Source organism: Macaca mulatta, chromosome 11 (genome assembly GCF_049350105.2).
Source record: "Macaca mulatta isolate MMU2019108-1 chromosome 11, T2T-MMU8v2.0, whole genome shotgun sequence".
Lineage (NCBI taxonomy): Eukaryota > Metazoa > Chordata > Mammalia > Primates > Cercopithecidae > Macaca > Macaca mulatta.
This window is the reverse complement of record NC_133416.1, coordinates 107,705,208-107,731,083: the sequence shown is the minus strand read 5'-3', so window position 1 is coordinate 107,731,083 and position 25,876 is coordinate 107,705,208. Positions and strand designations below refer to the sequence as shown.

At 43.6% G+C, this 25,876-nt stretch overlaps 1 protein-coding gene across 1 annotated transcript in view; it reads right to left on the bottom strand.

Moving 5' to 3' along the window:
* Positions 1-25,601, bottom strand: part of SLC17A8 (solute carrier family 17 member 8) — a 64,815-nt gene extending 39,214 nt beyond the window's left edge. Inside the window, exons 1-2 of the mRNA XM_001089949.4 lie at positions 25,025-25,601; positions 1,386-1,638 (exon numbers count right to left, since the gene is read on the bottom strand). Of these exons, the coding sequence (XP_001089949.1) occupies positions 1,386-1,638; positions 25,025-25,125 (354 nt within the window). The 5' untranslated portion in view covers positions 25,126-25,601. The remainder of the gene's footprint in view (positions 1-1,385; positions 1,639-25,024) is intronic.
* Between the last annotated feature and the right edge of the window lie 275 nt (positions 25,602-25,876).

Below are 25,876 nucleotides of genomic sequence, written 5' to 3'. Positions count from 1 at the left end.
GTGGCTTCCATTCCTATCTCACCTCAATCTGGCCCCCTGCGATGGGGCAGTGACCAGTCTGGAGCACAGGTATGATCACTCCATGTTTGCAGCCCCTTGCTACACGCCCACCAGGCTGCGGATGATTAGCCCCCTATATACTTCGTTGCCTCCACCTCAAGGTGCTCTACCCAATCACTGGGAGTTCTCAACCTGGAGTCTGTGGATGGAATCCTACGGATCTGAGAACTTGGATGGGAAGAAAACATGCATCTTTATTTTCACTCTTAACCAAAATTTAGCATTTTCTGCCATTATGAATGTAGGCAACAAGCCACAGTTGTATGACAAGTACCCATGACTCTGTCCCACGTGTAAATCGTAAATATGTTCAAATCGTATTACAGTCATGGCCACTATTTCCAACAGTAGCTTACATTCCAACTTAAAATCACAGTAGATGTTAGACCCAATGCTAGATTTAGTCACCGATGTACTACTAAAGAAGCCCATATGTTTCTATGTCACAAATGCGATTTTTAAATGTTTTGGTATTTATATTTTAATATAATTGGCTTCTTTTGTCATCCTTTGTGTTTTATTTTAAGAACTTAAAACATTACTTTGGCAAATATTCATCAGTCATCACCAGCAGTCCGTGACACAGAAAAGATGATGAGCTCCTGTTTCAGTTCCTAAAATATACCTACATAGTATGTGTGCATTCTCTCTCTCTCTCTCTCTCTCTCTCTCACACACACACACACACACACACACACACACACACACACTCTGTCTCGGTCTCTGTCTCTTTCTTACAGTCGTTCACAATACCTTTTTCTTCAAACATTCTTCTTCCCACCCCACCACACCCTCTTTGCCTGGTCCAGCCATCACTTTGGGAATTTGTTCACAATAGCGAAGTCTGGGCTGGGCCCTCTCCTATGAGCCTGAGCATCCTGTGTACCTCCAACATGGCACCTACCCCCCAACCCCTAAAACTGTCATCACTTACTAGTCTCCAGGGCCCAGTCTAGGTCGTTCACCTTTCTATCCCCATCACTTTGCACAGTGCTCAGCACAAGTAGCCACTCTCCATTTTTGTCATATCACTGAAGGAATTGCAGGGCTTTCTCTCAAGGAGCAAAGTATTGACACAGCTGCAGTCAAAAAAAGTTTCCTCACGATTGTAGTCTCAGCTACTGATCTGAGATGCTGAGATGCTGAGATGGGAGGAGCTACTCATTTGAGATGCTGAAATGGGAGAATGCTGAGATGGGAGGGTCATTTCAACCTGGCAGGTTGGGACTGCAGTGAGCCAAGATTGCGCCACATACTCTAGCCTGGGAGACCGAGTGAGACCCTGTTTCAAAAAGAAAAGGCTTCCACCATGGATTGATACCAACCTGAATTTCCGGTTTTCCATCAACATATACGGTGCTGTTGTTGACCATTTCCACAATGGCAACTCCAAGATTGCACCGGATCCCAAAAGAAATGCAGAATCCCAGCCCACTCATGATAGCAATGATGTAACGCTTGGGGAGGCCACAGCAGCGGCAGTCGCAGAATGGGGGGCTTGGCCTGGTTGTCTGCACTGGCCGTCCTTCTTCATTCAGCTCAATGTTATCTTCTTCCTCAGTGCTCCCATCGATTTTTCTACATGGGAAGAAGGATAGGCAGAAAATAAAAGCCAGGATTAAAGGAAAAAGAAAGGATACTAAGCAAAAAGATAAAAGGTACCAGCAGATGAAAAACAAAAAGGAAGACCCATAGTAGAATACTATGGGTGTATTATTATTATTAAAGAAAGTCTTATTATTAAATATTATTATTATTAAAGTAAGTTATAGTGGCTAAAACTACTGATGTTCTGGGTATTGTGTGGGACTTTTATAAGCATTCAATCAATCATTTAAATCTTATAACAACCCCATGAGGTAGATAGTGTCATCATGCCATTTTATAGATAAGGAAACTAAGTCACTTGAGATAGGATAGAAGCTGAAGTCCAGAGCCTGTGTCTAAAACAATATGTTATACTGAGTTTCCTGCTGAAAGAGCATTGACAGACTTTGTTCACATTGCTCGACCCAGCTGTTACAGTTGACCTTAATCTTTCTACGTCCTTTTTTTTTTGAGACAGAGTTTTGCTTTTGTTGCCCGGGCTGGAGTGCAATGGCACGATCTCGGCTCACCGCAATCTCTGCCTCCCCGGGTTCAAGCGATTCTTTCACATCAGCTTCCCAAGTAGCTGGGATTACAGGTCTGCACCACCACGCCAGGCTAATTTTTGTATTGTTAGTAGAGATGAGGTTTCTCCATGTTGGTCAGGCTGGTCTCAAACTCCCGACCTCAGATGATCCACCCGCCTCGGCCTCCCGAAGTGCTGGGATTATAGGTGTGAGCCACTGTGCCTGGCCTAATTTTTCTAAGTCTTAATAAAATATTAAGTGGAGGTGGAGAGGGACGTTTTCTATCACAATGTACACCCATTTGGTTGTATATCCTTTTCTCCTTAGATGGTTCCTCTAAGGAGGTGGTCCTCTAGCACCTTTTATTCAAATGGTAGAATTTTTCACTGACCTCTATAGATTCCAATTATGGCACATTCGTTATAGTGAATTTATCTCTTCTTTTAAAAACAGTAATTGGGCAAACTGAATCCTATCTGTCAATTATAAAGGAAGTTGTATCCTCTTACTTATTGTCATCTTTCTGAGGATGCTGTCATGGCCCACTTAAGGTCCAAGTGTTTTTAAAGATAATCAAAACTTGCAAGTTTTCATAAATATTAAATTCAGTGACCAATAGCTAATATAATAGTTTGGATGAAACACAAGTCTTCTGCCCACCGGTTCATATGAAAGACAACCTTGGCAGGTTCTTTTTTTTTTTCTTTTTTTTTGAGATGGAGTCTCGGTCTGTCACCAGGCTGGAGTGTAGTGACGCAATTCTCAGCTCACTGCAATCTCCGACTCCCTGGCTCAAGTGATTCTCCTGCCTCAGCTTCCCGAGTAGCTGGGATTACAGGCACGTGCCACCACGCCCAGCTAATTTTTTTTATTTTTAGTAGAGACAGGGTTTCAACATGTTGGCCAGGATAGTTCTGATCTCCTGACCTCATGATCTGCCTGCTTTGGCCTCCCAAAGTGCTGGGATTACAGGTGGGAGTCACCGCCCCTGGCACCTTGGCAAATTCTTATGACTCAAGGAAAACCAAATTTCCAGCACAAGTATAGAGAAACAAATATACTGGATTCAATTCAGTTCATCAGATATATATTAAGTGCCTACTGTGTCTCAGGTACTGTGCTAAGTGTTGGGGAGCAATAGAGAATATGACACGTTCTCTGCCTTCTTCCGGCTCTTAGGCTGGTGGGGAAGGAAGACACATACACAAGCATCTACAATTACTAGATGATGTGGGTTTTGTTGAAATCAAAGTGAAAAGCGATGGTAAAACACGGGAAGGAGCTTTCAGTTTCAAGTTGTGAGCCCAGAGTAGAAGCTTAGTAAATGTGCCAGAACATTAAAGCAATTGGAAAAGAACTCTAATCATTTCCCTACCGATGTATCTACCTGCCAGCCTGCATTTATACTGATGGGGTCTATGTGTTCATTCGCAGTTGTCCATGCTTCTAGCTAAGGCCAGCCCCTCTCCCCGGACACTAGATCTCATCCCCTTTTATCCCCTTACGAATATTGCTCCAGAAATCCCCACCCCCACACTTCATCCATTAGGTTCTCCTCCCTAGTATAATAGATCATTCCTGTTGCCTATAAATAAACTTTTATTCCTCCCATATGACAATCTAAAATAAAATACATTTTCTCTTTCAGTTATCCTCCTATTTTTCATTTTCCTTTTTTAAGAAAGAAATGACTTCAATTCCTCTCCTCTTGTTCTCTCCTGGACCCACTCCAGCCAGGTATTCCCAACCTGAGCCCGCAAAACTGCTCTTCTTAAGGTTTTCGATGCCCTCCTCATGGCTCAGTCCAAAAGTCATTTTCAGTCCTCATCTGATTTAATCAGCCTAGCATCAGCATTTGACACAATTGACCACTTTCTCTGCCTTGGCCATTTTATGTTCTTCCAGGAAAACACTTGGTCATCCTCCTAATTCTTCTCTTTTGTCTCTTATAGCTGATTCCTTCTTTCCTCCACCTATATACACTAGAATGCCTAGGACTCCGTTCTCAGGTCTCTTGCTTTCTATCTATGCCCTCTAGGTCATCTAAGCTGGCTCTGGGCTTTGGATACCATGTATATGCTAACAGCTCCCAATCTTTATAACTAGCCTTATCTGACCTCTCCTTGGACACCTAAAAGGCAGCTTAAACTTGACATGTCCAAACTGACTTCCCCTAAAAAAAATATATAATTCCTGAAGTCATTCTCATCATAAGTAATGACAATTTTGCAACTTTGGTTGCTCCAGCAAAAATCTTGAAGCCATCAGGCTGGGTGTGGTGACTCATGCCTGTAATCCCAGCACTTTGAGAGGCCGAGGCAGGTGGATCAGCTGAGGTCAGGAGTTCGAGAGCAGCCTGGCCAACATGGCAAACTCTGTCTCTACTAAAAATGTAAAAATTAGCCGGGTGTGGTGGCATGCACCTGTAGTCCCAGCTACTCAGGCGACTGAGGCAGGAGAATCACTTGAACCTGGGAGGCGGAGGTTGCAGTGAGCTGACATTGCACCATTGCACTCCAGTCTTCGTGACAGTGAGACTCCATCTCAAAAAAAAAAAAAAAAAAAAAAACTTGATGCCATCTTGGATGCCTCACTTCTCCAATTTATGTCCAACTGAGGAGCTCATGTACTTTACTTTAAATGTTGAGTCTCCCGCCTACTCAGCTGTGTGACTTCAGCCTAATTACTTAACCTCCCTGGACTTCAGTTTCTTCATCTGTAAGCTAGGAATTATAATAGTTTCTTCTTCATAGCGTTGTTCTTAGGATTGTCATAAATGAGTTATTAAACTTAGGTAATTTAGAACAGAACTTTCCACATATTAAAAAGTGACATATGCCAGCTATTTTTATTACATTAATCCTCACCGTCACTTAATGAGTGAGGTGCTAGACTAAGCATTGATGCCATTAGCTCTGAGAGGCAGTTAGATGATAGGACTTTATAATGGGCTGCCCTAGTAGTCTCCATGAATTTCTGTGCACCTGTAGTCCCAGCTACTCTGGAGGCTGAGGCATGAGAATCACTTGAACCCGGGAGGCAGAGGTTACTGTGAGCCGAGATCACACCACTGCACTCCAGCCTGGGCAGCAGAGTGAGACTCCATCTCAAAAATAGAAAGAAGAAGAAGAAGAAGAAGAAAGAAAACTGATGCTCTAATGTTGACACATTACTATAATAGTATATTCCTAGCAGCTAAAACAAGGATAATACGTAACAACCACAGCAATACTTGTATGAGGCAAATTCAGTTCTTTCCCTCTGCCCTCCTCTACAGATGCCTTCATGTAATTCTCTTATTTGATCATTAATTCAGCTCAGTGAGACATGGGAAATCTAATACTCCCATTTGACACAAAATAGAACCGTATTTCAGAAGGCAAGAACAAACCGGCCAAGGTCACACAGCCCTTAGTGGGTAGAGGCAAGATATGAAACCCTTCTCCTTTCCTGTCTAGGTCCCTTGGGCCCCTTTCCTATGTGTTCCCAGCACACCAAGCCGTGCTCCTTCTCAATGATCTTCCTGAGTCACTTTGTCATCTGCACCTGTTACTTTGTAGTCCTTGCCCAGCCACCATGACTCAGAAGAGCACGGTAAGAGAATGGGCTCTGGGCTGAGAGACGCCCAGTGCTGTCTCCCACGTGCTAGCTCTGTGACTTTGGCTAAGTTACTTGACCTGCTACTAGTCTTCCAGGGATGCTGTAACAACATACCACACACTAGGTGCCTTAAACAACAGAAACGTATTTTCCTACATTTCTAGAGCCAGAAATCTGAGATCCAGGTTTCAGCAGGCCTTGGTTTCTTCTGAGGCCTTTCTTTTTGGCTTGCAGATGGCTCTTATCCCTGTGCCTTCACATAGTCTTCCTTCTATGGATCTGCGTGTCCCAATTTTTTCTTCCTATAAGGACATCAGTCATATTCTATTAGGGCCTACCCTAAGGACCTCATTTAACCTTAATTACCTTTTTAAAGACCGTATCTCCAAATGTAGTCATATTCTGAGGTACTGAGGGTTAGAATTTCACCGTAAAGAATTTGGGCAGATTCATATGAAGACACAATTCAGCCTGTAAGAATCCCTATCTGTAAACTGGGCTAATCGTAATGGGTATCTCATAGGGTTGTTCAATGATTGATGCATGTAAATGATTCATGGCAGTGCCTGGTATGTAAAAAGTACTTTATATTAATAGGTGGTAAGTACTATCACTATTGCTATTAATAAAGTGTCACCTGTCATAAGCTTAGCCCTCTCTACATGCATGCAGATGCTTTAGATGAAGGCTAATGAAAACCGAAAGCGCTGTGGGGCTTTGCAGTGCTTAATTGCAGACAGCCCCAACTGCTGTGCTCTGAATCAACCACCCATTTGGCGTGGGGACAGCGCTTCTTTCTCACAGGCTGCTAATCCGCCAAGAACTCAGCACCTCGGGGATGTGAGGCCGTTCTTTCCTGCCAGAGGCAGGATTCCTCTGACAGTGACTAGCTCCAGGACTCCCCACTGGCCATGCCAAAACTTCCCAGTATTGTAGTATAGTCTGAAAGTCTTCTCACCTAGCTTTTCTTCTTTCCTTCTCTCCTACACAGGTAGCAGTTTGAACACTCTCCCAGCCTCCTCCAGCTCCTTCCCCATTTTCCCTCCATAAATCTCTTGGCCAGGTGTAGTGACTCATGCCTGTAATCCAAGTACTTTGGGAGGCTGAGGCAGGAAGATCACTTGAGCTCAAGAGTTTGAGGCTGCAGTGAGCTGTGATTGTGCCACTGCACTCCAGCCTGGGAGACAGAGCGAGACCATGTCTCATATGTGCCAAATCCTGTCTTGGTATCTGCTTTCTTGGAAGACCTGAACCAACACAAGCACGCTCTGTGTGCACAGTGCCATCTTAGATATCCTGAGACTTTCCAGAGGGGAGACATACAGTATGAGAGATGGAGAGAAAGAAGGGGAAAGTAATGATCAAAGGGAAGGCTCTGAAAGAAGGAGCTGTGGGCTCCCCAGGAAGCAGGACCTATAGCTGGCTGACCTGATGCCAGCCCTTACAGCAGCTCTCCAGTTGGAGACGGGATATCGGGAGCTGTGGGGAGGGGTCTGAGCACAGGATCTCACTTTCCTTTGCCCAAAGTGGCAGCTGAGCCACCACTTCAAGGGATCATGGGCTCAGGAGCAAATGAGGATCAACAACTAGCAGGACCTCCTGAGTTGTTTGTGAGTCCTTTGCACAACCTTGCTGTGGCAAAGGGGGAGCACCAAAATGAACAGAAATCTAACTTCCCCCAGGCAGGGGGCTCAGATTCAGATTTGATTTGTTTCATTTTATTTATTTTTTTGAGACAGAGTCTTGCTCTGTCACCCAGGTTGGAGTGCAGTGGCTCAATCTTGGCTCACTGCAACCTCCACCTCCCAGGTTCAAGCAATTCTCGTGCCTCAGCCTCCCGAGTAGCTGGGATTACAGACGTAGGCCACCACGCCCGGCTAATTTTTGTATTTTTAGTAGAGACAGGGTTTCAGCATGTTGGCCAGGCTGGTCTCGAACTTCTGGCTTCAAGCAATCCACCCACCTCAGTCTCCCAGAGTGCTGGGATTAATAGGTGGGACCCACTGTGCCCAGCCAGATTTGATTTGTTTTAAAGGCATTCAAATAGCAGGCCATTTCTTGTATAGCCTAGCTCACAGAGGAAGACTAAGTACCCCCTCACCCTCACCCTGTATCATGGAACACACCAGGCTCTGGGCAGTCAGATAATCTGGATTTGATTTCCAGCTCTGCCACTGATACTCGACTTGGGGGCAAATAACCTGGCCTCTCTGAATCTCACATATCCTCTTCTGTACAATAAACATTTATCTCACAGAGATACATGAGCCTACCCTACAAAGACTAACACATTACCGCCAATAAATGAATAGACATTGCCTGAACGTTAGGGTCTCTGCCATCCCTGGTGTCTCCTTAGCATTTTACATATTCCTCTGTTAGAGCACTTCTCACATGGAGTTAGAGTCATTTTCATTCAGCAGCACAGGTGCTAAGTAAATAGCCACTGACTGGGGGCTAGGCACGGTGGCTCATGCTTCTGTAATCCCAGCACTTTGGGAGGCTGCGGCGGGTGGATCACCTGAAGTTAGGGGTTCGAAACAGGCCTGACCAACATGGTAAATGAAACCCCGTCTCTACTAAAAATACAAAAATCAGCTGGGCACAGTGACAGGCACCTGTAATCCCAGCTACTCAGGAGGCTGAGGCAGGAGAATCTCTTGAACCTGGGAGGCGGAGGTTGCAGTGAGCCGAGATGGCACCATTGTACTCCAGCCTGGGTGACAGAACGAGACCCTGTCTCGGGGGGGGGAAAAAAAAGTCACTGATTTGTGTCGTGTCCATATATGTCTCGGGGGGGGAAAAAAAAGTCACTGATTTGTGTCGTGTCCATATATGAATGAAGGTCTCCCTGATCCCAGGACCATTTCCAACTCATCTTTATTCTCCATGTTCAGCATCGTGCCTGGAAACAATGAATCCTTGTCCAACTGAATGGAATTGGTGGATCAATTCCAGACATCATTCCTGGCTTGAAGCACTTATAGACAGGGTTAAGGATCTATTCATCTCTGCCCAGAAAAAAAAAAAAAAAAGGCTTTATAAAAAGGGGGGAGAGGAGAAAGTTATTTAAGAATAAGAGAAGAAAAACGAACTCATTTCTTAGGAGTTGGAGGACTTTAATTATTCCTAACAGCTATTTATCCCATTCAGTTTTCCTTCCCTGCTTGACTGCAGTTGATCTTTTAGATCAGAGAATCTTCATTCTTTCTAGAGTGACATTCTCATTCTTGTTTCTCCAAATATAGACAGCTGCGGTCTGCGGACTGCTGGCCCTCTGCACACTAGGGAGGTGCCTGCTTTCTGTTCTCAGACACAGTTGTCCAGCAAACATCCAAGCCCCAGGAGTCTAATTGCCTAAGATATGCTAACTAACCCTTAGGCACTTAAAGAACTATTTCTTTGCAATTCAAATGTTCCCACTAATTGCGGAAAAGGTTTTGTTTTGTTTTGTTTCATAGGTAATAAGATCAACACTTGGAGCACAAAGTGAGAGAACTTGCAGATAATTTTAAAAATCCATTTACTGGATGGGCGTGGTGGCTCACGCCTGCAATCCTAGCAGTTTGGGAGGCTGAGGCAGGAGGATCCCTTGAGCCCAGGAGTTCGAGACCAGCATGGGCAATATAGACAGACCCTCTCTAAAGCTAAATATATATATAACAATATTTTTAAATCAATTTTCTTGCTCACAGTATTTGGTATGAACTGAAATGTGTGCCCCAAAATTCATGTGTTGAACTCTTAACCCCCAGTACCACCAAACGTGGCTATATTTAGGATAAGGTGCTTAAGGAAGTAATTATGTTTAAATGAGGCCTTAGGGCGGGCCCTACTCTAATATGAATGATATCCTTATAAGAAGAGGACATTTGAGCCAGGTGTGGTGGCATGGATGCCTGTGGTCCCAGTTACTTGGGAGGCTGAGGGGAGAGGATCGCTTAAGCCCAGGAGTTGGACATTGCAGTGAACTATGCACTCCAGGCTGGGTAACAGAGGGAGACCCTGTTTCAAAAAAATACATAAAAAGAGTCTTGGACACATAGAGAGACACCAGGGATGCATATGCATAGAGGAAGGCCATCTGAGGACATAGCAAGAAGGCAATATCTGCAAGCCAAGGACAAAGGCCTCAGGAGAAATCAAACCTTGATCTTGGACTTCTAGCTTCCAGAACAGACAGAAAATAAATTTCTGTTGGTTAAGCCACCCAGTCTGTAGTATTTTGTTGTGGCAGCCCTAGCAAACAAATACAGCATTCAAATTTGCCCTCCGAAAAGGTCCCATTTAGCTCATGTTGTCTTTTACATAATCCTTGAGTTGCTCTTCTACTAGAAGAAGAAAATTAACTGAAGGACATTGACTACTTGCTACACTCTAGACACTCCGCGAGATTTCTATAAAATATATACTATCTCCCTTAATCCTCAAAATAGTCTTGACAAATAGGACTTACCTCCATCTTACAGCTCGGAAGACTGAGACTCAGAATTTTTAAAACCTTGCCCAGCTGGACGCAGTGGCTCACGCCTGTAATCCCAACACTTTGGGAGGCCAAGGCAGGTGGATCACCTGAGGTCAGCTTTCAAGACCAGCCTGGCCAACATAGTGAAAACCCATCTCTACTAAAAATACAAAAAAGTTAGCTGGATGTGCTGGCAAGCGCCTGTAATCCCAGCTACTCAGGAGGCTGAAGCAGGAGAATCACTTGAACCTGGGAGGTGGAGGTTGCAGTGAACTGCACTCCAGCCTGGGTGACAGAGTGAGAACTCTGTCTTAAAAACAAAACAGAACAAAACAAAACAAAACAAATTGCCCAAGGATCATCCAGCTGCAGTTGGTGAAGGGAGAACACAACTGAGATTTGCTATCCAGCCTATTGCTACCAGTGTGCCACAGGAACTAATCAGAAAGTGCCTGACAAATAGCGAGTGCTTTACCTACACAGACTTTTTTTTTTTAAAGGTTCTGGAGAAGCAGTATTGCAGTGGGTTTAAGAGAACATGCCCTGGAGACAGACAGTCCTGGGTTCAATGCTGACTGTGGTATTTATTAGGTATGTGGCCTTGAGCAAATTACCTAACTTCCCTCAACCTCAGTTCACTTATTTATGAGAAGAAGATAGGACTACCATGAACGTTAAATAAGACCGAGTTACAAAACACTTAGCCTAATTCCTAGCACTTGATAAATAATCAATAAATGGTAAATTTTAAAGAAGGGAAGGAGGATTTAAAATACGATCCCCAGAGCTAGTTTGAGATTTGAAATAGGATCTTATCAGCATGGATTTCAGCACATCACATTCAAAAGGAGCTCCATAAAGTGCACCTGGTCAACTCCAGCCCAGTCAATGCTCTCACAGTACCTACGTCTCTCATTTTTAAAATTGATATTTGCCTCTTCTGGTAGATTATAAGTTCAGAAAGTCAACAACCAAAAATCCCTAGCACTCAGCCCAGCTTCATAGATTTTGAGGTATTAACCTAGGCTGTTTTTGTTTTCTCCTGGTAATTTGACCCTTTCCTATCCCCTCATTTAAGCAGAGAGTCACTGCTTCTTACCTCAGCAGGGATCATTAGATGAATACGAGGAAAAAAAGATAGTCTCTATGGCTTTAAAAAGCCTAAGTCACAGATGACAAGCTGACAGCCCAATGGCCATATGTGACTCATAACCATGTTTTGTTTATCTGGTGTAATGTGTGTATGGGTTTTTGCTTTTTTTTTTTTTTTTTCCTTAGAATTTAGATTAATTGGCTGGGCACAGTGGCTCATGCCTGTAACCCCAGCACTTTGGCAGGCCAAGGCGTGCAGATCACCTGAGGTCAGGAGTTCAAGACCAGCCTGGCCAACATGGCAAAACTCCATCTCTACTATAAATACAAAATTAGCTAGACATGATGGTGCACACCTGTAATCCCAGCTACTCAGGGGGCTGAGGCAGGAGAATCACCTGAACCCAGGAGGCAGAGGTTGTAGTAAGCTGAGATCATGTCTTTGCACTCCAGCCTGGGTGACAAGAGCAAAACTCCATCTCAAAAAAAACAAAAATAAAAACAAAAGAATTTAGATTAATTGACAGAGTTTAAAAACCAAGGCCCAGCATAGTGGCTCACACCTGTAATCCTGGAACTTTGGGAGGCCAAGGTGAGAGGATTGCTTGAGGGTAGGAGTTTGAGGCCAGCCTGGGCAACATAGTGAGACCCCCATCTCTACTTTTTAAAATTGTATTAAATAAATAAATAAATAAATAAATAAATATCAGAAGATAGCTCAAAAAAGCAGAAACAAGCAAAGATATAAAACCTTGGATTTCTTGTTTATTCTGAAAAATCTGAAGACCTGAAATTATCAAGCTCTCACTCTGTCATGGTTACAATTGGCTCTCAATTTACCACAGTTCCCACCACTCCCTATTGTCACTTCCACAGTGAGCTCAGTTGCCATTTAACATTATACTTGGACTGTTACTTTTCTAGTAGTTAAAATCAAGACATAAGAAAAATATGTTTTGTACTCATGTCTGTATCAAAAGTTGAAAAATAAAAATTAGACTAGCAACACACATATGGAGCAGACAACCATCATTTATCACTGTCAAATATCTTAATGACTTCTTGATATTTTGAATCTTGCTGGAGCAGCAAAAAAAAAACAAAAAAACAAAAAAACAAAAAAAACTACTTTTCCTAGACTCTCTTGCAGCTACAATGAAGTCATGAGAGGTGAACTCTGTTAAATCCGAAGCACTTGAATAAGATTTAGATACGGGACAGAACAAGAAGAGGATACAGCATGCAGGGGAATGGTAGTGCAGATGGTTTTGAATGCAACAGAGGCAACTGGCTCCTCTGTGACTGCTGTGGCAGAATTTCTGGAACAAGTCATGAATATAATCAGCACTTAGAGGCAGCCAGTGGTAGCAGCTGTGTTTTATGCAGAACAGTCTAGTGGTATGTGTTCTCTGCCGCTTTTTTCCTAGAGATAGAGCATCCAGACCTGATCCTTCCAGGAAGTCTGAACAATTCCTAACATTCTTTTATTTTTTGTTTATTTATGTTTTTGAGATGGGGTCTTGCTCTGTCGCCCAGGCTGGAGTGCAATGGTGTGATTTCGGCAAACTCTGCCTCCTGGGTTCAAACAAGTCTCCTGCCTCAGCTCCTGAGTAGCTGGGATTACAGGCACGCACCACCATTCCCAGCTAATTTTTGTAGTTTTAATAGAGATGGGATTTCACCATGTTGGCCAGGCTGGTCTCAAACTCCTGACCTCAGGTGATCCGCCACCCACCTTGGCCTCCCAAAGTGCTGGAATTACAGGGGTGAGCCACTCCTCCTGGCCCAATTCCTGACATTCTTTACTAAATTTCATTCCCCTTTAGCTAGAGTGGATTCTGTTGATTGCAACTAAGAACTTTGAATGATACAACGTATTTCCTTGCAGAAGTGGAGACTATTTCTATGTGTTAATATGTAGTATGTCTATGTCAAGATATATAATATGGTTGCTTTACTCTGTAGGTATTGAATCTATAGACCCTACCAACCTTTAAGAAGCACTTAGAAAATCTGATTGTTGTAAAAGTATTTGGGAGAAGTTGGAAAAAGAGAGAATATAAACTTTAGATGAGAAAATATACTTTTGAGCTAAGAAAAGATACCGGGAGCAGGAGTCGTAGAATCTGATGAACATTTACATCAAGAGGCAGGTAAGTATGCCCAGGAATGGATCCTGAATGTTCTGGATTTTGAGGGAGTAGGGTAGTAAAGTTGGATAAGGGAGTGTTCGTCAATATGGTAGGTGATTGAATTGTGTCCTCCAAAAAAGATATGTTGATGTTCTAACCCCCAATTCCTTATTTGGAAATGGGATCTTCACAGATGTAATCAAGTTAACATGACGTCATCCTAGATTAATTTCATGACTGGTGTCCTTATAAGAAGAGGGGAATTTGAACACATAGACCCAGACACCAGGGGAGAAGGCCATGTGACAACAAATGCAGGAATTGGAGTGATGCATCCACAAGCCAAGACATGCCTGGGATTCCCAGCAGCTACCAGCAGCCAGAAAGAGGCAAGCATGAGGCCTCCTTCAGAGCCTTCAGGGGGAACTTGACCCTGCCAACACCTTGTGTTTGGACTTCTGGACTCCAGAATTGTGAGAGAATACGTTTCTGTTGTTTTAAGCCACCCGGTTTGTGGTACTTTGTTACAGCAGCCCTAGGAAACTAATAAAGGGGGCATGGTTCCATGACACAGGGTCTAACATCCCGGCAAAGGCCTTAAGAGAAATGGTCCTGATAAACTGCTAATACAGTTCTTGGAAACTTAAACAAAATAGAGATGTGTTTTATCCAGAACAGTCTAGTGGTATGTGTTCTCTGCCGCTTTTTTCCTAGAGATAGAGCTTAAACAAAATAGAGCCTGGTGATTTTAAAATGTAATTCTGTACTAATTTCTAGTCATTATTACATTGTACACAGAGATATAGGACATGACCACCATGACTTTAAAAAAAATAAATTGAAAGCTGGGCACAGTGGTTCACGCCTGTAATCCCAGCAATTTGGCAGGCTGAGGTTGGGAGGATGGCTTGAGCCCAGGAGTTCAGGACCATTCTAGGCAACATAGCGAGACCTTCATCTCTACAAAATATTTTAAAAATTAGCCAAGTATGGTGGCTCGCAACTGTAGTCTCAGCTACTCAGGAGGCTGAGGTGGGAGGATTGCTTGAGCCTGGGAGGTTGAGGCTGCAGTGAGGTATGATTGTGCCGCTGCACTCCAGCCTAGGTGACAGAGTGAGACCCTGTCTCAAATAAATAAATAAATAAAAGAATAAAAAATTATCCATTCCAGGAGAGAACGCCCAAGGCCACAAGAGTGTCCTGACTTGGGTTGGTCCAGGTCTACATCCTCTCTTTTCCTTCATTGTTATATAAACCTAATTTACAAGCCTATTTCATTTTTTAATGCCTGGTAGAAAAATTGCTGAATTTGAACCAGTCTTAGTGATGAATTGCTGATAATTAAACTGGCTATCTTCTATTCCTTCAAGTAAAGTTTTGATCTCTGTTATTTGGAATATAAGAATTCTGTAATTGTTCTATCTTTAATGTTGATCACACTCTTGATCAATTAAAAGGTCTCTCTTTAACTTATTTTTTTTTAATGAGAAATGTTGGGAACTGTTATAGCAGATTATAAAGAAAGATCAAAAGGCTCAAATAACTGACTATGCAGGAATGGATTTTCTATGTAAGACCAGAAAACCCACAAATGAACTATATTTCTCGGGAGGCCTGAGGAATACTCCTGCTCCTAAGACAATAAGGGATGCAGTGGTGATGGGGCCACCAGCACACTGAGATGCTCAGAAGCTGCTGTCCTCTGCTGGCTGAGGCTTACCGTAGGAGGTGCTGCTCCAGAACCAGTGGCAATTGGGATGATTGGCAGCACTTAACCATCCTAGGCAAGGGCAGGAAATTCAGAATGACAGTTAGGGAATCAGCCCATAGGAATCTCAGAGATGAATCATAGAACATGGTGCTCCAAGGAGCAAAAAAAAAAAAAAAAAAAAAAAAAGGGCAGCCAGTAAGGGTATGTTTCATATACATAAAACCAGAAAAGCTCAAGAGCTGATGAATGAGCAGTAGGCTGAGGCTGGTCACCCCAATGGAAAGTCACACTCTCTTGCTGAAGACTGAAGAAGACTGAAGGTTCCGTGACTAAGGAACCTGCAACACCGCAGAAGAAAATGCAGTCGTGATGCCCACAGTCCTTCCCCGAAGGAGTCTACCACCATTAACTTGGGTAAACATACACTGAAGAAAGAGAAATACCTCGATCTTTTGCAGACTTTTGGGTAAAGGGGAAAGCTGATGTTGATACTCAGGGATTTATAGCACTATCCTGCCTCCGTTAGAGTGGGGCTTATGAGGGTCAAGTAATAAGTGGAGTCCTGACACAGGTTCGTCTCATAGTGAGTTCATGTCCCTGGACCCACCCAGTGGTCATTTCCCCACGTATGATTCCCACATGTATAATTGGAAGACAGACACCTAGCACTTGGAAAACCCTTTCAGTGGTTCCTTGACTTGTAGAATAAAAGCTATTGTAATAGAAAAAAAGTCAAGTGGAAATCCTTAAAACTGTCATCCCTGGGTAAGAAGATAAATCAAAAACAGTATTATATTATGCAGAATGACAGAGATTATTGCACCTTCAGAGACTTAAAGGATGCAGAGGTGGTAGCCCCCATTAGATCCCAATGTAATTCACCAGCCTGGGCCCCTGAAAAAAAAAAAAGAAGGGATCATGGTGGATGGCAGGGAACTACCACACTCTTAACTCATGTACATAGCTTGCCTGTCTTGATCTGGTGCATTCTTTCCATATCCATTAGAAAGGAGGCTAAGAAGTTCACAGTGATATGAGATGAATGACAGTATATATCCGTGGATTGTTCTCTCTCATAATATAGTCAGAGAGACCTTCTGGACCAGCTGCAGAACATCACATTGATCTATTATGACCAATAGACGACATTATGTTGTTTAGACCTCAGGAGCAAGAACTGACAAGTACTCTGGATGCCTCAGTAAGACATTTGTGCTTCAAAGGGTGGGAAAAAATTGCTACAAAGATCACAGGTCCATCACATGGGCGAAGTTCACAGGGGTCTAGTGTTCGAAACATTCCAGAACATTCCCTTCAAAGTGAAGGAAAAGTTATTGTGCTTTGAACTTCCTGCCACTAAGGAAGATGCACAATGGTTGGCAGACCTCTTTGGGTTTTTGAGGCAGTGTATTCAACACTTGGGAATATTGTTCTAACCCACTTATTCCATGACATAAAAAACTGCTGATTTTTAATGAAATCCAAAAACAAGAAAATGTTCTGTAGCAAGTCCAGGCTGCAATAAGAGTGATCTTGCCACTAGGGCTGTATTCTCCAGCATACCCTTGGCACTAAAGTCATCTGAATAGGAAAAGACACTATATGAGGTTTCTGTCAAAACTCAATAGGAGAAGTATAGCACAAAGCCTTAGGATTCTGGGACAAAGCCATATCATCTATAGTAGAGAAATACACAACAGACAAAAAACAAGTCATGCCATGTTACTGAGTCCTGGTGGAGACACAGCATCTGACCATGCAATATGAAGAGGCCATGCAGCCAAAACGACCTATCATGAGCTAGGTACTATCAGACCTGCGACGTCCAACTGTTCATCATGAGATGGAAGTGATCCATCTGGAATCTAACACCAGCAGGGCCACAGGGCACAAGTAAGCCCATGTGAGAGAGGCCAGGTTTCCACATGACCCATATCTGCTGTACCAATGCCTCCCCATAAGCTCACACCCGTGAACAAATTACAGGAGGAAAAAAACTGAGTTTGGTCCAGAGCTGGTCAATTTGGTATGTTACAGCATGTTGCAAATGGACTGCTGCTATACTCCAGCCCCCCCAGGGATGGCCCTGAAGGACAGTGAGGGGGAAAGCCTCCTAATAGGCAGAGTTTTGAGCAGTCTCCTGGCCACACATTTTGTATGAAAAGAGCAACATTCAAAGGTAGGGATATGCATGGACTCATAGGCAGTGGTGAATGAGTTCACTGGAGGTCAGGGGCCAGAAAAAGCAATATTGGAGGACTGGGAAGAAGATCTGGGGAAGGGATGTGGATCAGTCTATAAGAGTGGATGCCTAGTATGAGCTCTCCTGATTGCACATTATCACATGCCACTTGGAAGAGGCACAAAACAGACGATAGACAGGCTGACTTGGCCAGTTGATGTCAGCCAGCTTCCATCCTCAGCCACCCAGTGCTACAGCAGTGCACTTGTGAACTGAGTAACCATGGCAGTAGGGATGGAGGCTGTGTCGGGGCTTCCACTCACCAGACTGAGCTAGCTCCTGCTGCTGTCAGCAGCAAGACCAATGCTGAGCCCCTGAGATGGCACAATTCCTGAGGGGACTAACAAGTTTCTTGGTCACAAGGTGTTTATAACAGACCCCTTCCATCCTGGAAAGGGTAGCAATTCATCCTGACTGGGGTTGAAATACTCCATGTATGAGTTTGCCTATTCAGACTACAAGTCTCAGCCAGCATCACTATCTGAGGATTCACTGTCTGATTTCTCAACATGGGATCTCCCATCACATCTTCTCAGACCAAGACACCCAATTTATGGTGAAGATGGCATAGCAGTGGGCACATGACAATGGGATCCCTAAGCCTCGCCATATACCACACCATCCAGAAGCTGACAGCCTGCCAGAGCTGAGCTGAAGAAGCCTTTTTTCTTTTTCTTTTCTTTTTTTTTTTTTTTTTTTTTTTTTTTTTTTTTTTTTTGAGATGGAGTGTTGCTGTCACCCAGGCTGGAGTGCAGTGGCTCTATCTCAGCTCGCTGCAACCTCTGCCTCCCAGGTTCAAGCAAGTAATTCTCCTACTTCAGCCTCCTGAGTAGCTGGGATTTACAGGTGCCCACCACCACGCCAGCTAATTTTTGTATTTTTAGTAGAAAATACATGTTTTGGCCAGGCGCAGTGGCTCACGCCTGTAATCCCAGCACTTTCGGAGGCCAAGGAGAGCGGATCACGAGGTCAGGAGATGGAGACCATCCTGGCTAACACGGTGAAACCCCGTCTCTACTAAAATACAAAAAATTAGCCGGGGGTGGTGATGGGCACCTGTAGTCCCAGCAGGCTGAGGCAGGAGAATGGCGTGAATGGGAGACGGAGCTTGCAGTGAGCAGAGATCAAGCCACTGCACTCCAGCCTGGGCGACAGAGCAAGACTCCATCTCAAATATATATATATACGCATATATATATATATAAATACACGTTTCACCATGTTGGACAGGCTGGTCTACAACTCCTGACCTCAAATGATCCACCTGCACTGGCCTCCCAAAGTGCTGGGATTACAGGTGTTAGCCACAGCACCCAGCCTCTGAAGACGCTTCTCAAAGATGCAGCTGCGACATCAGCTTGGAGATGAAGCCTTGGGAGGGTAAGGTGCTATACTCCATGATGCAGTATATTCCATGAACCAACAGTTATGCACCTGTAATCCCAGCATTTTGAGAGGCTGAGGCAGGCGGATCACTTGAGGTCAGGTGTTTGAGACCAGCCTGACCAACATGCTGAAACCTCATCTCTACTAAAAATACAAAATTAGCCGGGCACGGTGGTGGGTGCCTGTAATCCCAGCTACTCGGGAGGTTGAGGCAGGAGAATTGTTTGAACCCAGTAGGCAGAGGTTGCAGCGAGCTGAGATCAAGCCGCTGCATCCAGTCTGGGCGACAGAGCAGGACTCCATCTCAAACAAACAAACAAAAAACCCAACAGTTATGATATGGTGCTGTGTGCCCAATGGGCAGAACACACAGGTCAAAGAAACAAGGCATGAGAGAAGGAGCGGCCCCACTTGCCATCATTCCCAGTAACCCACCTGAGGAATGTCTCATCTCTTCAACTTAGGCTCTGAGGGTCTAGAAATCCTGATTCACAAGGAAGAATTCTTTCATTTAGGAACACAATGGAAATCTCAGTCAACATATGGTTATGACAGCTGCTCAGTCACTTTGGGGTCCTTGTGCCAAGACCGGAAGACATGGCAAGAAGTCACTACAGTGGTAAGGGTCATGGATCCTGATCTTCAGGAGGAACCAGAACTGTTGCTTCATCATGGGAGCAGGAAGAAATATGTTTGGCACCCAGATGATCCGCTGAGACATCCCCTGATACTCCCTTGGCTAGTTTTTAACTCTCAGTGGGCAAATACAGCAACCATGACCTGGTGAGTTTATGTTAACCAAGGATTTAGACTTCTCAGAGATGAAGAGCTGGGGCAACCCATCACGCAAACCAACAGAAGTGAGGGGAATCAAAAGGCGGGGAGAGGAGGGACCAGTCATCACAGTGGGACCTGGACTCCGTCTTAATAACTCTTCTTTGGAAGGCTCCTCGGGTATTACAACCATAGAGTCTTGGAGAAGCTGTACCTAGATGGCATGAACTTCATGTGAGAAGCAAGTTGATCTGAGCAGTACAGTGGGTGGGCTGTCATAGACACCATCGCGCACTCCCCAGATCCCCTTGATAGGCAAGCACAGTTCTACTTCCAGAGCTGCTAGCGGGTCATGGTTGCTGTATTTTCCCATTTACAGTTAAAACTAGGCGGGGTGCGGTGGCTCGTGTCTGTAATTCTAGCACTTTGGGAGGCCAAGGCAGGAAGATCTCCTGAGCCCAGGAGTTTAAGACCAGCCTAATCAACATGGTGAGACCCCATCTCTATTATTTTAAAAATTAAAATTAAAAAAATAATAAAACTAGCCCAGGCAGTATCAGGAGATGTCCGAGTGGGCCACCCAGGTGCCAAACACTTTTCTTCCTGCTCCCTTGATGAGGTGATGGTTCTGGTTCCTCCTGAGGATCAGGACCCATGACCTTTGCCACCATGGTGACTCCTTGCCTGGGCTTCTAGTCTTGGCATGAGGAACCCTGGAGAACTTCCCACTGCTCAGTGGCCTCCAAAGAAACCCCTCACCCACTCCCATCAACCCAGAGCTGATGACTGACTGAGGCAGAGATATAAAAGGCTGCCCCACTTGCCCCAAAGGAAGGACCAGCACATGGCTTATGCTCCAGAGCCTTCCCCTGTGGATCTGGCCCCCGGGCATTGTGAGCGTGCATCCTTGCTTGGCTCTTTCTCCTTTCCTTTTTTTTTTTTTTTTTTTTCGTTTTTCGGAGACGGAGTCTCCCTCTGTCATCCAGGCTGCAGTGCAGTGGTGTGGTCTCGGCTCACTGCAACCTCTGCCTCCCGGATTCAAGTAATTCTCCTGCCTCAGCCTCCTGAGTAGCTAGGACTATAGGCCTATGCCACCATACCTGGCTAATTTTTTGTCTTTTAGTAGAGACGGGGCTTCACCGTATTGCCCAGGCTGGTCTCAAACTCCTGAACTCAGGCAATCTGCCCGCCTTGGACTCCCAAAATGCTAGGATTATAGGCATGAGCCACCTCACCCAGCCTCTCCTTTCCTTTGTTGTTTTACTCCCTCCCAGTTTTTTCAGGAAAAGCTCATTCAATCACATTATAGGCTCACCCAAATCCCTGTCTCAGGCTGTGCTTTTTAGGGAACGTACCTAAGACAGAGGTGAAGTAAAGCAGGAAAGAGGGACAGAGAAGAGGGCAGGAGGAGGAGGGCAGGTGAGCTTCATGTTTAAATAGAATGGCCAGGAAAGTGGGGATCTTTGAGCAGAGGCTTGAAGAAAGTGAGGGAACGAGCCATTAGGCTATCTGGGAGGAAAGCATTTAAGCAAAAGAAACATAGGGCGAAAGCTGGGACAGGAGTGGATCTAGGGAGTTCTAATAAGAGCCAGGAGGCCCGTGAATCCAGAGTAGAGTGAGGTAGGTAAATGTCACAGATGAACTCAGAGAGCCGTCCAAAAGTCCTAGATCACAGAGGACCTTGAAGGCCATTGAAAGGGCCCTGGCTTTAACTCTGAGTGAGGTAGCTTTGAGCAGGTGTGAGATGTAATCTGACTTGGTTTCCTAGAGTCACCCCATTGCAGCCAAGTTACCAGAGGTCATGCAGGCAGGGAAGTAAGGGATGTTGCAGCAATTGGAACCCAAGATCGCCTGATCTCAGAGCAAGCTTTAACACACTCGCCTTTGTTGATGGAGCAGGAAGTGCATATCTGGCACACTCCTGAATGCTAAGGACAGACACAATGCAGGGACTAGTTTCATTTAAAGGGAAGAGAGACATACTTGTAAAGAGACCAGACTCCCCTTAAGCCTCCCTTGGAGAAAGCCTTCAATAAAGGTACAACCAGTTAGGAGAATAGCCCATACTTGCCAGCAGGTCCAGAAGTTGCTGGCTACATTGCAGTCCAAGTATACCTCCCTAAATAAGCGGCCCAATATCAAGACAGTGAGTAGGAAGAGGAAAGATACTTGATTAGAGAAATAACATAATGTAGTGATTAGGAATGATGGGCACAGAACATCTGGTTTGAAACCCAGCTCTGCCATTTACAAGCTGTGTGACCTTGGGCAAGCTATTTAACCTCTCTGTGGCTCAGTTTTTTCATCTGTAAAATTGTTGCTAGATGCTGTGGCTCATGCCTGTAATCCTAGCACTTTGGGAGGCCAAGGAGGCAGGATGGCTTGACACCAGGAGTTTGAGGCTGCAGTGAGCTATGATCACATCACTGCACTCTAGCCTAGGCAACAGAGCGAGACCCTATCTCAAAAAAAAAGAAAAGTTGTAATTATAGTAATCCCCTCTCTATGGGGTTTTTAATAGAATTAAATGAGTTTACTGTGTCTGAAAGATACTGTTTTGTTTGTCACTATTATGTTTTTTAGACATGAACAATTAAAGGATACATAAATTGTAATTTAAATTGAACAAATCTGCATGTCAATTTCTAGACATTAATTTCCAAGTTGAATGCTTTCTATGTCATCTATATAATGCAATACTAAACTATAAATGAGTGCATCTTCTTTCTTCCTACACTTCTAATATATTATTTTACCTTTAGCTGATTAATTGCTCAGCTGCTTCTTATCAATGACTGTTTTCCAGGAAGGCTAATCATGCCTGACTGTAATCAACCCTGTGTGCAAACTCTCAAATGCTTCCCTGTGCAATTGCCACTCCCCTGACCGTGAGGAATACTGTGATTAAAAAGCATCTCAAGAATTCCATTTAGATGATGACCTCAGCCTCAAACATTATTAGACAGCCATGATTTACATTGCCTTGTAAGTGAGAATGTAGGGGCTTCTAGCTTCCAAATTCCCTACAAAACAGAAAACAGTTCTTTGTGATTTTTTTACGTTGGATTCTGTCAACTGGTTTTACGTGAAAAGCAATGAAATGAGAGGAAAATGCCCAGTATATGCCAGGCTCTGGGCAGGGTCATTTACATACAATTACCTTATATACCTGTGGTTAATGTCAAACATGTGGCAGAGCTGGTCTTAATAATTCCTCACTAGAACTGAGGATCAACTTGAATCACCGCTCAAGTAATGTCTGTTTTCACTTTTTCTGCCAATAATTTCTCTCTATAGATCACTGAAAACAGGGATTTGACCTTGGCTTTATTTTTTCTAAAGCCATTCTACAATTAGGACAACCATGACAATATCTAGCATTTATTTAGTGCATTCTCTGTCCCTAGCACTGTGCTAGCTGTTTTTCTATTGTTCTGAGGAAACTGTTCAAACAGTCCTAGACACATAGCCCAATTTCTGGTTGAGGTCACACATTTTGGAAAATCACCAATTTTGTTATATCCCTAAGCAAACCAATTTGGTAAACAAAAAGATCTCCATGTGGCTTCTCCAATCCAACATAGCAAAACCGGCTCTTAGATCAATAATTCCTATTGAAAAAAGCAATTAAATTTCAAAAAAAGCAATTAAACTTAAGTTTGAAAAGAAAATTCCTAAGTATTTTTTTATATCAAGTATTTTATAAACTAAGGCAGAGTTTGCTGTTTATAATGGTGAGTATGGCCCAATGTCATGGGTTTTTTTATTTTGTTTTGTTTTTTGTGTTGTTTTGTTTTGTTGAGACAGAGTCTGACTCTGTCACCCTGGCTGGAGTACAGAGGCACGATCTTGGCTCGCTGCAACCTTAAATGTCTGGGCTCAAGCAATACTCCCACTTCTTGGGAAGCTAAGATGACAGGCATGCGCCATCATGCTGGCTAATTTTTTATATTTCTGTAGAGGCATGGTCTTTCTATGTTCCCCAAGCTAGTCTCGAACTTCTGGCCTCAAGCAATCCTCCCACCTCCGCCTCCCAAAGTGCTGGGATTACAGGCGTGAGCCACTGTGCCTGGCCTATGGTTTTCATTCTTGACTTTGCCAGATTCCTTTGTCATCACTTGAATAAGCCAATTAAGCTATTGTGTTTATTATGCAAAAATTATTTTTGCATTTCTAATCAAATGAACGCCATCACAATAAGATGTTACCTGGGGAGTGCTCAACGGAAGGATAAAACACTCTGAAAAAAATGTTATTGTAATTTTTTCTATATTTGGCTGGTTTCTGCTGCTGTCACTGAGCTAGGTTTTCATCTAGATATGCTAATTCAGTGTAGGTCTGATTGAAGCCTTTTTGTCTTTAATTACTAAAATAATAAGGTGTCCAACCCTTTTTTTATTAGGAAAGTTTATTAGCAGTGATACAATGGAAAATTTAACACTGACAGGAGCATATGTGTCTTAAAACACAAGAAATGGGATGAATCTCAGATTGCCTGGAAATAGTCCTTTAAATGAAAAAGTTTTTAAATTTAAGAGATAACAGAAAAGTTAAAGGACACACCAGATGGCATTTTCACTCACCAGGATTAGAAATAATCATCCAAGCAAATGAAAAGCTTATCAAAGGTATTTTTCACATTTATTTATTATCAGAGAGATAAAGCAGTCATTTTACCTTGCACATAAGGACCACTTATGAAATCATTTATGTAATTTGAGAAGGCATTTACTATGTCTATACAAATTCATAAATTAAAAATATCACATTAATTCATTCATTTATGGCAAACTCACCTTCCACTAATATATTTTACTTTAAAAAATATTTACTTTTTGGTTTGGACTAAAATCTCATTCAATTCAATGATAGTACTTAACATTTTCCCACTGCAATTATGTGAGATTTTCTGCTTTAAAGAAATTTTTTAAGTTACCTCCTTCAAACTAATGTGTAACTATCCTCTTTGCAAACTATACAATCAGGAACCACTTTACATATTTTATTAAATAAGCTAAAAATTACAAATATTTAATTTTCATTTATAGTGGAAAGATTCAGTGAAAAACTCATAAAAATTATTTCAGTTCAAGGCATAACTATATTTGTCATTACTAATGAATTAACATAAAATATTATCTCCCTAAGTATTTTCTAATTCAATGCCAAACATACCACATGCAATATCATCATCTCCAGAAAGTGCTAATCCAGCTATATAAACAGAATACTTGTCTCGATATTTTCCTAATAGAACCCAATACTTTTAATGCATCTGTTTTTCCTCCAGACATAGACTACTGGAGCTAGAAGGGGCTCCAGAAGGATCTAATCTGACCCACCCTCTCCACATTAAAGCGTGGTTTTAAAAACGTGATACCAAGTCTCTCACATATTGGCAATACGAAGCTACTCAGAAAGGAACTAAAGTTCGCATTCAAACTTTACCTTTGTAAAATTCCCAAAGAATCTCCCACGGCGTTCTTCACTCCTTCCTTCCCAGGTTTCAGAATTTTTTCTTTGAAGGTATCAAATGCTTTAAAAGGCATTTTGAATGAAGGGTACCTCTGAGCCGTTAACAGTCAGTCTCAAAAACTGTCATCCTTTCTCATTTCCAGTGTGAGGACCACCTTGTTTCCCTTGGTGAACACCTGGAAGTCAGTTCTCATGGAGGGAACTACTCAAAATCAAAAAGGAGATGAAACCCAGCCCGGATCTTCCAAGACAACTCCCTCCTCTCTCTGCTCCCCACCCCTCCAAAAAAGAGGCCAAGGGATGTCTGGCTGGGAATTCAGCCCCTTGCAAAAGCTACACGCTCTGCAGCAGCCTGTGGCCGCTGTCTCAGGCAGCCACTCTCAGACTGAGCGCAGCCTCTCTCCGTCCCTGGGCTGCAGCTGGGGACGCTAACATGAACTCCGGACCACCCCAAGTCCTGAGACCAGCAGCAGCATTCGTGGCCTAGCTCCAGCCCCTGCAGCCAGCCGCGTCCCCCTCCTGCCCCACCCCAGCTCGCCTGCGGCTCTCACCAAGTGAGCCTTTCCAAGGTGATGCTATAGTAACCGGCACAATACCTGCCCCTCAGCCGCCTCGGCTTATGAATGGGCTCTCGGCCAGAGCAAGCACCCAGAGAGAAGTTTATGAAACATTTACAGCCCTCTGCTTTTCTGAGGTCTGGCCCTGCAGACAGGCTCACAGCCACCACTCCATGCCTTTTATTCCCCTCATGAGAGCCATGAAGCCATTTTTCAGCCAGCCACTAGCATGGATGTGGTCCCAGGAGGAACTTGCATTTGAGTAGCC